This window comes from Carassius gibelio, chromosome A23 (assembly GCF_023724105.1).
Source record: "Carassius gibelio isolate Cgi1373 ecotype wild population from Czech Republic chromosome A23, carGib1.2-hapl.c, whole genome shotgun sequence".
NCBI classification, from domain to species: domain Eukaryota; kingdom Metazoa; phylum Chordata; class Actinopteri; order Cypriniformes; family Cyprinidae; genus Carassius; species Carassius gibelio.
In genome coordinates, this window is record NC_068393.1 from 6,076,032 (window position 1) to 6,089,982 (window position 13,951).

The window sequence follows — 13,951 nt, forward strand, 5'->3', positions numbered from 1 at the left end:
GATGATTTATTTAAAGAGTCCACATCTGCTGAGGGGTAATAATGGAACGACAGTTTTAAAACAGCACAACCTGCTTTTTCATAAGTTTAAATAAAAGATCTTGGTTACACGTTGTTTTACAGTATGTGTACTAATAGTGCACTCACCCAAAGAAAGCACTACGTTGTTCAAGGTAACTAGGACACATTTTAATTTAAGGACCTACTCTCACTATTAAATAACTATGTCTTCAGCCTTAATAAACTCCTAATTTGTTTTTATTAATAGCAAGTAAGGCAGTTGTTAAGTTTAGGTAAGGGATCTAAAATATGATCAAGCAGATGCGCTTTATAAGTACTAAAAACAGCTAATATGCTAGTAATATGCATGCTAATAAGCAGCTAGTTCATAGCGAGAACTGGTCCTTTAAATAAAGTGTTACCGGTAACTACACTGGTTAAGGTTAGGTTTAGGGTTAGTACCTAGTTATTGTAATTGTTGTACTAAGTACATAACGGGACAGGACTGTAAACAAAAAAAAGTACTGACAACATTTGTGTTATAAAAGAAAATAAAAAGATAATAATTTTTTTACATTTAAGTACCCCTTCGCAGATTTTGCGTTATTTACTTCACTTGCATGTAGGTGTGACTAGTCTGATCATAAACAAAACTGCAGTGCTGAGTGATTAATGCGCAGTTAAACCCAAGTTAACACTTGATTTTGCGAATGATTCCCAGTTTTTTGCTGCGAGTACGCGCCTCCACCCAAGCCCTGGCTCACAGAATCCCTCAGCGCCGCGTACATGACAAACAATCTCTGTCAGTCACCCATTCTGCCAGAATAAAACGATCTAGCTCAATTGTATTGGCGTACACTAGCACATTTATCATTATGACAGCTGTGATCAACGTTCATAAATCTGCAAAGCCGCAAACAGCGGTTCAACTGAAGGGCAGGGCTGCACGATGCCAGCGTTACATGCTGCGCGACAGACACTTACAGCAAACTGATGCAACAGAGATGTGCTCGGCCACAACAGGACCAGGGGGAATCTCATTTTTAATCTACTACTCAAACCAATCAATAAACTGAGCGTAATCCTATTCAAATGAAGGAATAACCAGCTGTATGCTTTCAAACAGATGGTAACGCTGGAGAATTATGACGAAACGTGTTTATCCAACCATATTTGTATAAAGATCACTCATGCATGTAAAAGTATTTAGATGCTTATTTTTTGTTGTAAGCATCCACAAGACGAAGTGTGTGTTACAAATTACAGAACATAAACTAGATTTCAAGAATACACACTAAAAGAAAGAGGCTGGAGTGACGACACTATAAATAGATTTCCTGTTATGTGTCATAGTAATGGTATGTTTAAATATTCTTTGTGTGTGGTCTCCATATTGCCTCTCAATACTACACCGACTTGCTGATTATGCATATTTACCATAGTGTAAAATGAAAAACGCCTAAAATTTATGTATTTATTTGATCAAAGATTCACTTTTGAATATATTTTATAATGTAATTTATTGTGATCAGAGATTAATTTTCAGCATCATTACTCCTGTCTTCAGTGTCACATGATCCTTCAGAAATCAGTATAATATTCTAATTTGCTGCTTAAGAAACATTTCTGATTATTATCGATTTTGAAAATTGATCTTGCATAGTCTATAGCTACTTTTGCATGCTTTTTTCACACTGGCACAAAACAGATCTTTTTGCACATACTTGATCTTTGAGCAATATTTTTTTTTTTTTCGGTGCTACTTTTAAATCTAGGTTTTTTTTTTTTTGTTTTTTTTTTTTATGGCCAGTGACAATATTTCTTAAAGATGGCTAATATAAAGACGATATATATCTATATGATGTTGTGCTATTCTTTTTTAAAGATAGTAAATAAAACAAAAATGAGGATTATATTGATATTTATTCTACATAATATTCACAAAAATAATTTGGTTTTTAATTAAGATTTTGCTGAAACAAAAATAGACCTGTGAAATAGATTTTTAATTTTAGACAGCAACTTCGATTCTGTGACCCTATCACAATATTTCTTTCAGATTTTTCTGATTAAACTGATGAAAAACGCACACAAAAATAAATTAAACACTCAAACAAACCAGCTAACACAAATTCCACATGCACATCAAAATAAAAGTCCTGTTCAAACAAACTAACAGAACATAATGGTCAATGAAATCACCAATCGTGCCTTTGGAATTATAAGGTTCTATCTCACATTTTTGTCATAATTGAGTTATTCACATATTCTTATTCTGTGTCAACGTATTTACATTATGTGATAGATTTTTTAACGTTGTGTACATTATGGGACTTTTTATTTAAAAAGCAATAAGGTTCTATCTACACCGTCAAATGGAACACAAAAACTTTGAAGCTCAATATCTCAAAACTACTCTGAATACAGATAGAACCTTATAATTCCAAGGGGACGCAATATTGTCTGATAATATGGGTCTTGTTGATTTAGGTCACTCCTTCCATGTAAGTCTATGGGATTGAATCATCGGTTATATCATCTGCCAAGCGGAAATCATAAATTCTGATTGATTTGAGCTTTAATTCACGTCTCCAGCACAAAGAGTGTAGGGTGAATTGAATACTTGGGGATAGTGATTTGAACAAGCCCCTAACATTAAGTATGAGGGGCAGTAACACTTGACACTTGGTTTAGCAAACAGCACAAGTAAGACAAAAACAGACCATCATTACTCTATAAAAATGCATTCATAAGTGGCCATGAGAAGAAAGAATGAGGTTATACATTCCCCTCTCTCCCTTTTGTTTGTTGCCCTGCTCCCCACATCTTCCTTCTCTCTTTTCTCTTTCATTTTCCCTCATCCTTTTTTTTGCCGAACTTGCATTGCTTGTGGTTTGGCACCGTGAACAATGAGAGGGCTGGAATTTCTTTTATCCTTCATGGCACATATTGTTCCAATCATTCCACATGGACCTGCTCTGAGCTTGATCGTCAGAGTGAAGTTTTCAACATTTTCTCCCAATTTTTTCAGCCAGGGTGCTGCCCATATGACTGCGCTGGGATCAGTGCTCTCTGACCTCTGATCTGTCCCATAACGGGGCTGCGGGTCCGTTTAGGCTGTCGGCCAGTGGTTTATTTTAGAGCAGGTGTCAATGTGGGCTTGGCATAAGTATGCTTTAAGGGAACAGAGTGGCCACAGATGTCATGAGCACTGTATTTAAACCTAAAATTACAAATGGGATACTCTACAGCGGCATGTACTTCAGCCACATGTACATGCACATCAAGACTGATCCTGGCTCACCATTTTGAGGTTATTTTGCCCAACTTTCTCACCGTTTATTTAAAAGGATAGTTCGCCCAAAAAAAGAGAATTCTGTCATCATTTACTCACCCACAAGTCATTCCAAACCCATAAAGACTATCGTTCAGCTTCGAAACACAAATTATTTGTAATGAAACCTGAGAGATTTTTGTTCCTCCATTGAAAGTTCATTCAAGCACAACTTTGATGCTTCATAAAGTTCATAAAGACAGCGTAAAATTAATCGATATGAATACACTATGTATTTAATAACATATTTCATTTAGGTTTTTATTCACATATAAACACTGCTCAATACACTTACATAAAGCACAATACACATGGTAAACAGAAGCTCAAACGTGCTTGTTTGATGTGCGAGAACCAATGAGGTTTGTTCTCATTAATCATATTTACCATATTTAATGAGCTTTACTCATGTATATTGAGCAATGTATGTGAATAAAAGTCTTACAGTCTTACAAACACAAGGATTAATTCTGCAATGTCTTTACGCACTTTTTAATGCACTTAAGTCTTGGTTGGAAAACTGGGTCTGGCTTTCTGGGATGGTAATCCAATGGTTTAGGTCATACTTAGAAGGGAGAGGTTATTATGTGAGTATAGGAGAGCAAAAGTCCTTGACATCAAAAGTTGATGTCCATGAAATGCGGGGTCCCACAAGGCTCAATACTTGCTCCACTCTTGTTTAGCCTATATATGCTTGCTCTAAGTCAAATAATGAGAAAGAAACAAATTGCCTATCATAGCTATGAAACGCAGATTTACGTAGCCTTATGACCAAATGACTACAGTTCCACTGACTCCCTCTGCCAATGTATTAATGCAATTAATAGTTGGATGTGCCAGAAATTTCGTCAGTTAAACAAAGAAAAAACTGAAGTCAATGCATTTGGAAACAATGCATACATTGACTCTAGGGGTCAAACAACTAAAAATCAAGTCAGGAATCTTGGTGTGATTCTGGAGACAGACCTTAGTTTAAGTAGTTATGTCAAATCAGTAACTAAACAGCATACTATCATCTCAAAAACATTGCAAGAATTATGTTTTGTTTCCAGTCAAGACTTCATCACCAGCAGGGTGGACTATTGTAATGGGCTCCTCACCAGCCAAAGAAGACTATTAGACAGCTGCAGCTCATCTAGAACGCCGCAGCCAGGATTCTGACTCCTTACACTGGCTACCAGTTATATTTAGGTAGATTTTACAGCACTTTTACTCGTTTATAAATCACTCAATGGCCTAAGACCTAAATGCACTGCAGATATGTTCACTGAATATAAACAGACCACTCAGATCATTAGGACAGAGTCAGTAAGAAATACAAAGGGTTCACACAAAACAAGGGGAGTCTCCTTTTAGTTATTATGCCGCCCGCAGTTGGAATCGGATCCAGAAGAGATCAGATGTGCTAAAACATTAGCCACTTTTAAATGCAGACTCAAAACTCATCTGTTTAGCTGTGCATTTATTGAATGAACACTGTGCAATGTCCGAACTGATTGCACTATATTTTATGTATAATCATTTTCTATTCCTAACTGTTTTATTTTTTTATTAATATTTTCTTTTCTTTTATGTTATAATGTACCATTCTGTATGAAATGTGCTATATAAATAAACTTGCCTTGACTATTTTATGTATAATCATTTTCTATTCCTAACTGTTTTATTTTTTTATTAATATTTTATTTTCTATTATGTTATAATGTCCCATTCTGTATGAAATGTGCTATATAAATAAACTTGCCTTGACTATTTTATGTATAATCATTTTCTATTCCTAACTGTTTTATTTTTTTATTAATATTTTCTTTTCTTTTATGTTATAATGTCCCATTCTGTATGAAATGTGCTATATAAATAAACTTGCCTTGACTATTTTACTTGCCAGTCTTTGAGACACTCACAAGTCTCCCGGTTTTCATCCAAATATCTTAACTTGTTTTCCGAGGATGAACAAATCTTTTACGGGTTTGGAACGACTTGGGGTTAAGTGATTAATGACAAAATTGTCATTTTGGGGATGGAGTATCCCTTTAAGTCTTACTGCACATGCCCTTAAATGAAAAAACTGTAATATTTGCTGCTAAAATTGATGTAATTCAACTTTCTGCATCAATAAGAATAATTCAATTCTCCCAGTTAACAACAAGTAATAAACTGGTCACTAACATTCAGTATCATTTATGTCTACTTAATTTCTGCATCTAGCATCTTTCTTGCAGGGTTATGGCCAAGTTGACAGTGTGTGTGTATGTGTGTGTGTGTGTGTGTGTTCTTGTTTTTGTGACATATCAGGACACAACTCTGTATAATGACATGGGTATGACACAGGTATTGCAAGGAGAGGGTGACTTTTGAGGACATAACCATGTCCCCATTTTTCAAAACGCTTATAAATCATACAGAATTAGTTTTTTTGAGAAAGTAAAAATGCACAAAGTTTCCTGTGAGGGTTAGGGTTGGTGTAGGGCCATAGAATATACAGTTTGTACAGTTAGGGTTAGGGTTAGGTGTGTGTGTGTGTGTGTGTGTGTGTGTTTTCACTTACCCCGACTCCCCCACAGGGCAGCATGACGAACATCCGCTGTGACAGTATGCCTGTTGGACACAAGCAGATTAATTGTCATTCTCGCATTCGCCGCTTGACATATCCAACCTTTTAGTCATTGTGAAAGTCGCTTTTATTCACGTGATGGTGTTCCCGTGTGCCTGTGCTTTGAAAAATGAGGTGTTGTGCTGGCCAAGCTGCAGTTGACTCATGTCTATCAGATGTGAACCGTGTGTGTGTGTGTGAGGATGTGTTACCGGCCAGCTTGCGATTGTCCAGTTTGAGGCGGTTGAGTGGATTGGTGCCGTACAGCAGAACGTGACGCTCGGTGTGGACAGACTGTAACTCCTCCAGAGTGGCCTTCCTTCCCCGAATACTCTGCAGAGGAAGTTAAAACATCAAAGACCACGAGAGAGGATTTCCACGGTGCAAACATGCCGTCAGCATTGGAGTTATTAAAATCAAGGAGGTACTTGGATATACTTTTTCAATATAATAAAAAGTGAATGAGGACTGAGAAATGAAAAGGGAGAGAATAAAGCTTTGAAAAGAACGAAAAGTAGTATGAAGAACGTGGTCGTGTAACGTGTGTAACAAGAACACCTTAAAATAAAGTGAGGTGAAGATTTGTTTATCAACAACGAAAAACACTTTTCGTTCTGCCCTCTATTTTAAATAGTAATTTTTAAAGAGCCTTTTTTAAGATGAAGCACTCTGTTGCGTTCACTTGCACTCCATCTTTCTAGTATATAGCTGATGCGTGATATAAACTATTTTTATAATACTTTTAAGTTGTTGTTGTCATTTTGAAGCTTTACAGAGGCTTATTAACATTCATTATACTAAAAAAGGTTTATTTTGCCTTCCGCTGAAGAAAATCAAGTCAACCAGGTTTGTAACAACATGAGGGTGAATAAATGATGACAGAATGTTGATTTTGGGCTGAACTGTTCTGGTAATGTGGATGTGTTCAAGAAATGTTGAAAATAATGGTCGGACAGATTATTCAGCGCCCTCTTTAGGAAAGTAGAGGAAGTGCATGTCACTTTTGTAAATACCTCGCACTGGCCCCTGAGACCCCTCTCCTGCAAGCGTGACCAGATGCTCTGGATTCTCCCAGCATGCTCTGGGTGGCTGCTGTTGTCTCCACACGTACACTGGTGCTTCAGCATTTGGGAGTCGTACACCAGGCCTGCACACACACACACACACACACACACACACACACACACACACACAGTCATTGCGAGCGTCTCCTCTGCTACAGAGCGGCGTGTGATTGGTGGAGGCTCTGTACCCGTGGTGAAGCGCGGCTGGCTCTGGGGCGGCTCCGGTGCCGTGGTGAGAGGCAAGGCTTTGTCCGGCAGCGTCAGCGAGGTGGAGGCTGGAGACGACTGCGTACGAGAGAGCGGCCGGTGCGCGGCGCCGAGGATCATGGGTACCGCCAGTGTCTCCATGTGAGCCGTCTGTCTGCGCAGCTGCTGCAGCTGCTTCTGTGTCTCCCACAGACGGGACTGCAGAGAAAGCATTTCAGCCTGTTCTGTCAAAACTACATCATATTATACTTTTGGGAAGTATTACTACATGGAAAAAGCTTTCATTCTCATTCACTGTATATGGACAGATTATGATACAGTAATGGTATTTACACCTAATAGTAGTTGGTTAAAATACTGCAGTATACAATTGTAACTAAGTATGGGATAATGCATGGCTAGCTGTGCATTAAACGATTTTAACGCATGACGTGTAGTGCATTAAAATCATCCAATGCACACCTAACAGTGCATTATCCTGCTTATACCATGGTTATTTGCCAGCAAGCAATAATATTTGCAGATCAATACGTTTGCTTACAAATGTAAACATAATTTATTATTAAATGACTTCTAAATGTTGTGTAATGATGTTTAGGCAGAGCTTTTTGCACAGTAAAACATGTGTGGCTTGTTCCTCTCATGCACGTTATAGCTTCAGGATCGGTGGTTTGTGTCTGACCTGGTTGAGAATGAGGGCGTGTTGCAGGTTGAGCTGCTCCTCTTGACTCTCCAGCTCTCTCTGAGACTCCGCCCTCACCCTGCCCTGGTGGGCGTCGCCCGCTGATGGCCCCACCTCCTCTGAGTCCATGTCCTCTGACGGGATCTGCCGGAGCCGAGGCTTCTCGCTGGACTTCGACATGAGCTGCGGCACACAGACAGAGATCCGGATCAATCCCACATTCTCCTGCCACAAACTTAAATGACGTGCATTTCCGAAATCAAATATGAATGTGGTTTGACAAAATAAATCAGATTTCATGTTTTTTTCAGATTTGAATCCGAGCTGCACAAAGAGTGACTGCATCCTCCCTGTGTTAGAGTAAAGTGTGATGCGCACCTTGCCCAGGTGCGTCTGCTGCTTCAGTCTCTCCAGGATCTGAGCGCTGTGCTGCTGCTGCTGGAGCAGGTGCGGGTGGAGCGCACGAGGACTCTGGGGCAGCGGCTCGGAGCGGGTCCGGCTCAGAGGCTTGTGAGGACCAGACGCACTGAACTGAAGGGGAACCGGACCCAGACCTGGAACTGATCACAAACCAATCTGATTACACTTTCAGAGAAACAGAAGGAGAGGAAAGCTTACTAGTCAAGCTAGAGATCAAAACATCACGCCACATGGTTTGGATCACACACAGTAGAAAATAAACATAATGTAAAATTATCCACATTGACTTAAATATAACAATGCATTCGAACATACTGTATCATCATGAACTCAGTGAGCACGCTACATTAAGAATAAACAGAAAAATAAAAATACTTTTAATACATGTCTTCATGCTATTTATTTTGTATTTAAATATTAGACTGCCCAGTTGTTGCAGTTTTTTTTTTATAATAGTAAGTAATAAAATTTATTTTTTGGTATTTAAATATCAGACTGTCCAGCTTTTTTTTCTTTTTTTAGTTTTTTTTAAAAATAATAATAAGTAATATAATTCTTTTTTTTTCATAGATTTTTTATTTAATCATTAGACTGTTAAACTACTATTAACTATTTTTATTAATAATAATAATAATAATAATAATAATAATAATAATAATAATAATTAATAAGTAGTATAACTAATCCTTTTAAAAAACTGGTAAACAGAATTAAAAAAAAAATATTATTATAATTTACACTGCTGTTTTGTGTAAAATTACAGTAGATAGAGAAAAATACAGTAGATTAATATTATACACTTATACACACATCTTATATTGTGAAATAATGTTTAAAAAATATTTTATTGTATTATATTAAAATATAACAAATTAAAAAAAAATATATATATAAAAAAAATAATATATATATATATATATATATAATGCATTTCTGTTATGTAAAGCTGCATTTTCAGCATCATTAAAAATAACCGCATTTCTTTGAAACTGAAATCTTTTGTAACAATGTAAAAGTCTAACTCTCACTGTCACTACTAATCAATTTAATGTCTCCTTTCCGAATAAAAGCAATAATTTATTGTAAAAAAAAAAAATATATATATATATATATACATAAAACATACTGACCCCAAACTTTTGAATGGTAGTGTATATTTTTTTCTGATGTCCCATAATTGTTTGCTGTGTAAAACAAATATAACAAATGACCATATACACACATAGTAGTTATAAATGAATGAATGCAGTTTATAGTCTGAAAACAATCGTAGCCTGTTGTTTGACCAGCGACCACTAGCTGGCGCTCACATCACACAGTCACAGTCTCGAGTGATTCAGACAGTGTTCAGATCTCTTACCCGCCAGGAGAGGGGTGTGTATGAGTCCAGAGGGCTCCAGGATGAGGACGGGCTGCATGAGCGGTCCGCTCTGCTCTTCCACACCCAGAGGAACCAGCATCGGAGACGCGCCCGGGACCGGCCCACGACCCAGCTTCAGCGAGCCCAGCTCCCCCTCCGCCTGCACACACACCACAGCTCACGTCATGCTACAGCCTCAAAATAGCTAATGAGGAACATTATTTTAGGATGCACTGCCCTTCAAATAAAGTACATTACTGTGATTCTAAATGGGTCTCAGGTCAGATCTGATGAATACTGAACGCAAATAATTACTAAAATAAATAACCATCAAAATTCTGTTTTGGCACTGCGTTGTGTCACTACTTGATGTTGAAACTAAACGAGAAGCAGTGCGTTAATTCATCACTTTATATGGGAAGTAACACATTTGCTACTTTTATTTGACCTGGTCTCCTGTTAGCTGAGGCTCATCTAAAATTCAGAGTGGTATTTCCCTGGCATAGTTATCATAAAACATAACTGTGCACTTGTAGTGAACTTCAAATCTTATAAGTATCTTAAAAAAACCCGATATTTCATATTGATGAAACAAAAGGCCAATTAAAGAGAGTATACCTTAAATATGTTAAAAACTACACTGCAATCTCAAAATAAAAGTTTTTTATTAAAGCACATTTTAAATCATCCTGCACGTTTTCCACACTTTAAAGAAGCACACTTATTTTGTTGTGTTCACTAACATACTGAAGCATATGTAAAGTACACTTGATTATAATTGTAACTGTAGTGTTATTGAATATCTCATTTAAAGTTAATGTCTTTTAAATGTACTAAATCCTAACTTCATAACCACAACTGTGTAATTGCAAATATATTTAAATAACCCAGACACGAGTTTTAATAGAAATGACATAGTTTACCATAAATGCAGTTCAACTTAACCGCATTTCAAAAACAGAAGTAATTGTGAAATTATACATAATGATGTACTTAAGTCCTATTTAAGAGGATAAAAAACCTTCAGCTAATGACATTTCATAAACTAAATGTTTAATTTTAATGAAATGTATCTAAACATTTATTGAAACTGTAATACACTACAATGCATTTTTATTTAAGTGCATTTAACATGACCCTTCATGCACTTCGGCCCTTCAAGTTAAAAAGTTTGGGCACCTCTGTTTTAAAGTATATCATTTCTGTAATAAATACCCTTTTCAAAAGTCTGCTAAAGTGTGTGCTTTTTCACAAGAATGACATTACTTCCTAAAGCCTTTCAGACTGCAGTATTGAGCAGTGCTTGTGAGGAACTGTGAGGACTGAGCGCAGGGGGCTGTGGTACCTTGGTGTTGGCGGGGAGTCCCAGCGTGATGGTGGGGAGACTGGAGGGATTCTGCACTGTGAAGTGAGCTAAAGAGCCGTCCTGCAACAGCAGCCTCTGAGCCTGGAGCACACACACACACACACACATGCATCAGGAATACACAGGAATTAGGGAGGGAAATGCAGCTAAATGTAACAAAAAATAAACCGAGATAGTCAACGTTTTAAATTTGTTTCATATCTGTTGTTTATAAATTGAAATATATTTGATAACTAGGTAACACTTTAGAATAAGGTTCCATTAGTTAATGTTAGTTAATGTATTAATTAACATGAACAAACAATGAATAATACATTTATTACTGTATTTATTCATCTTCGTTAATGTTAGTTAATGAAAATGCAGTTATTCATTGTTAGTTCATGGTAATTCACAGTGCATTAACTAATGTTAACAAGCACAACTTTTGATTTAAATAATGCATTAGTAAATGTTGAAATTAACATGAACTAAGACTTATAAATGCTGTAGAAGGATTGTTCTTGCTTAGTTCATGTTAACGAAAGTAGTTAACTAACATTAATTAATGGAACCTTATTCTAAAGTGTTACCGATAACTATTATTCTCAGTAGACCTCGTTTTGGGCAAAAGTTGCCGATATGAAATGGTTTTTAATTGATTACACTATCTGTCATCAAAGTAGACAGAAAGTAGAGATGTTTCTTTAAAAAAAAAATTTTTAAACAATCTTATAACATGCATTCTTATGTATTTATTTTATTATGTTTTTATTTCAGCAAAGCGTTTGTCTTGCATATAACTTATAGCTACCTTTATATTTGATGTTGATTTGTTTGTATAATAATCAGCAATTGAATTCGTTCACACTTTGCCAATTTACCTCAATAAACTCCTAATTTGCTGCTATTTAATAGTTTATGAGGTAGTTGTAAAGTACAAGTATTGGGTCGGATTAATGGATGTAGAAGATGATCTTGCATTAATATGTGCGTCCCGAAGCTAAAGTGTTACCAAGATTTTAATCCTATTAATCGATGCAGCTAAAGTATTGATGATATTTTGCTGGCTATGGATCTTGAAAGAAAAAAATGGCGTCATAAAAGTGGGGAAAATATTGACCCCTAATAAAAAAAACCACAGTTTTAAGAAACCTGTGTGATTAAACTGTCGCGTGCGAGCGGACGAGGCTCCTGTGTGCGACCCGTCAGAGAGCTGTGCATTTATGCAAGCCCAAAAATGAAGGAGTGTGGCGTAATAAAGCGACGAGGAGGCTCGGGATGGAAACAGGAGATCTGGTGTCCCGCAGCTGCCTGCAGCTGTCCTTCTCCGGTGTCTTTGTTTAAAACATGTCATTATGCCAAAGGGCGGGAACCTCCCGAAACAAGCCCTGTCGAGCTCCGCTTTCTCTACAAACAACACCCACCAGAGGAATATTAAAGAGCTGTCCCATCATGCCTCTCTCTCTGTGTGTGTGTGTTCAGTTTCTCCTCTCCACACACAAAAAAAAAAAATTATTTAAACTGCACTGATTACTTCATTACGGCACACAATGAACCATTTTCCATTAATGCTAGGATTTATAATAGCATTAGCAGAACGTCCCGTTATAAGGAGACGGAGAGAGAGGAGTGTTACCTCATGGGCCAGGCTGGAGGAGGGCAGCGCTCCGTTCTCATGGGGCAGACTGTCGTTCGGGGAGCTGCAGCCGGACACTGGGGTGCTGCTGCTGCTGGGGGACGAATCTGAGACAAACACACACACCTGTCAGCTCACACACGGATACACACATCAGTGCATGCATTAAAGGGACAGTTCACCACAAACATGTTTTCTCTCCCTCGTTTCGTTGTGCATCTTTAAAGCACACAGGAAAATATTTGAATGAAATCGGAGAGATTTCTGTCCCTCTTTTTTATTAAAATACTTTAATAAAAAGTCGAGCCGTTTAGTCCTTCGCTTTATATGATGAACAGATTTAATCTAGGCTTTTATCCATGCATTCAGACATAAACAGAAGCTCAACCGGACTTGCTAGACGCAAATCTCGTTGACAGAAGCGCGAACCTGCTCCGCGTCATAACCTCATAACTGATGCGTGTTGATTAATGTTTATTAAATCTGCTCATCATTTAAAGCGACAGTCTCGTCAGAAATCAGCTCTGTTCACATGGATTCGTTTTACGATCTCTTTGTGAACTTTACGAATCGTCAAAGTGGTAGTTGCGTAGACGATCAATTAAGGGACGGAAATCTTTTCGATTGAGAACATGAGAACATTTAGTTTTGCTCATTCTTATAAAATATGGACTTATAAAAAGCAAGGAAATGCATCTAGACAACATTTAATTTCCACACACACACACACACACACACACAGGCATTTCTACAGTATGTCTATGTCTAATAACAGCAGATCTTCAGAAGCAGAGGCAGGGTGCTGTAGTTACCCAGTGTGTCAGGGACGCGGTGTTTGACGGCCGGCGGCGCGCTCTCTTTGCGGGTCAGCGGGCTCTTCCGGGTGTTCAGGTGCTTCTTTAATTTATGCTTCACCTTCAGGTTGGGCTCTGAGGCTGCAACAACAACAAAACAGCAACAACAGGAGCTTTCGTGAGTCAACGGATCAGGACTCTTAACGTGTTTGCTTGATGTGCGAGAACCATTGAAGTCTATTCTCACGGGTCAAACTATTAAGTTTATTGTGCTCCATGCATGTTTTGATCAATGTATAACATAATGTGACAGAAATTAGTATTTTTGAGTGAACTATCCCTTTAAGCCCAACTCGTCGACTTCATCTAGTTGATTTAGATGTAGTTTTGCATCCTCTCGGTTTGAAATCTCTTCTCAGTTATTGTATCTGTCACTGTAAAAACACTAGTTCTGGCCGAGGACGAGCTGAAAACTGTTTCCACAGCTGTACTTACTCATCGTTACCAGTAAACG

The 13,951-nt window shown here is 37.6% G+C and overlaps 1 protein-coding gene across 5 annotated transcripts in view; it reads right to left on the bottom strand.

The window, feature by feature from the left end:
* LOC127945077 (histone deacetylase 7) overlaps positions 1 to 13,951 on the bottom strand; it is a 77,414-nt gene that overhangs the window by 13,473 nt on the left and 49,990 nt on the right. For 3 of the 5 annotated variants that reach the window (XM_052541633.1, XM_052541634.1, XM_052541632.1), the window contains 11 exons: positions 13,456 to 13,578; positions 12,644 to 12,750; positions 11,005 to 11,106; positions 9,660 to 9,819; positions 9,430 to 9,483; positions 8,258 to 8,439; positions 7,880 to 8,062; positions 7,179 to 7,395; positions 6,940 to 7,073; positions 6,139 to 6,259; positions 5,882 to 5,931 (listed from right to left, as the gene is read on the bottom strand). In XM_052541633.1, coding sequence (XP_052397593.1) covers positions 5,882 to 5,931; positions 6,139 to 6,259; positions 6,940 to 7,073; positions 7,179 to 7,395; positions 7,880 to 8,062; positions 8,258 to 8,439; positions 9,430 to 9,483; positions 9,660 to 9,819; positions 11,005 to 11,106; positions 12,644 to 12,750; positions 13,456 to 13,578 — 1,433 coding nt within the window. The remainder of the gene's footprint in view (positions 1 to 5,881; positions 5,932 to 6,138; positions 6,260 to 6,939; positions 7,074 to 7,178; positions 7,396 to 7,879; positions 8,063 to 8,257; positions 8,440 to 9,429; positions 9,484 to 9,659; positions 9,820 to 11,004; positions 11,107 to 12,643; positions 12,751 to 13,455; positions 13,579 to 13,951) is intronic. The other 2 variants (XM_052541636.1, XM_052541635.1) reach the window with 1 other exon arrangement.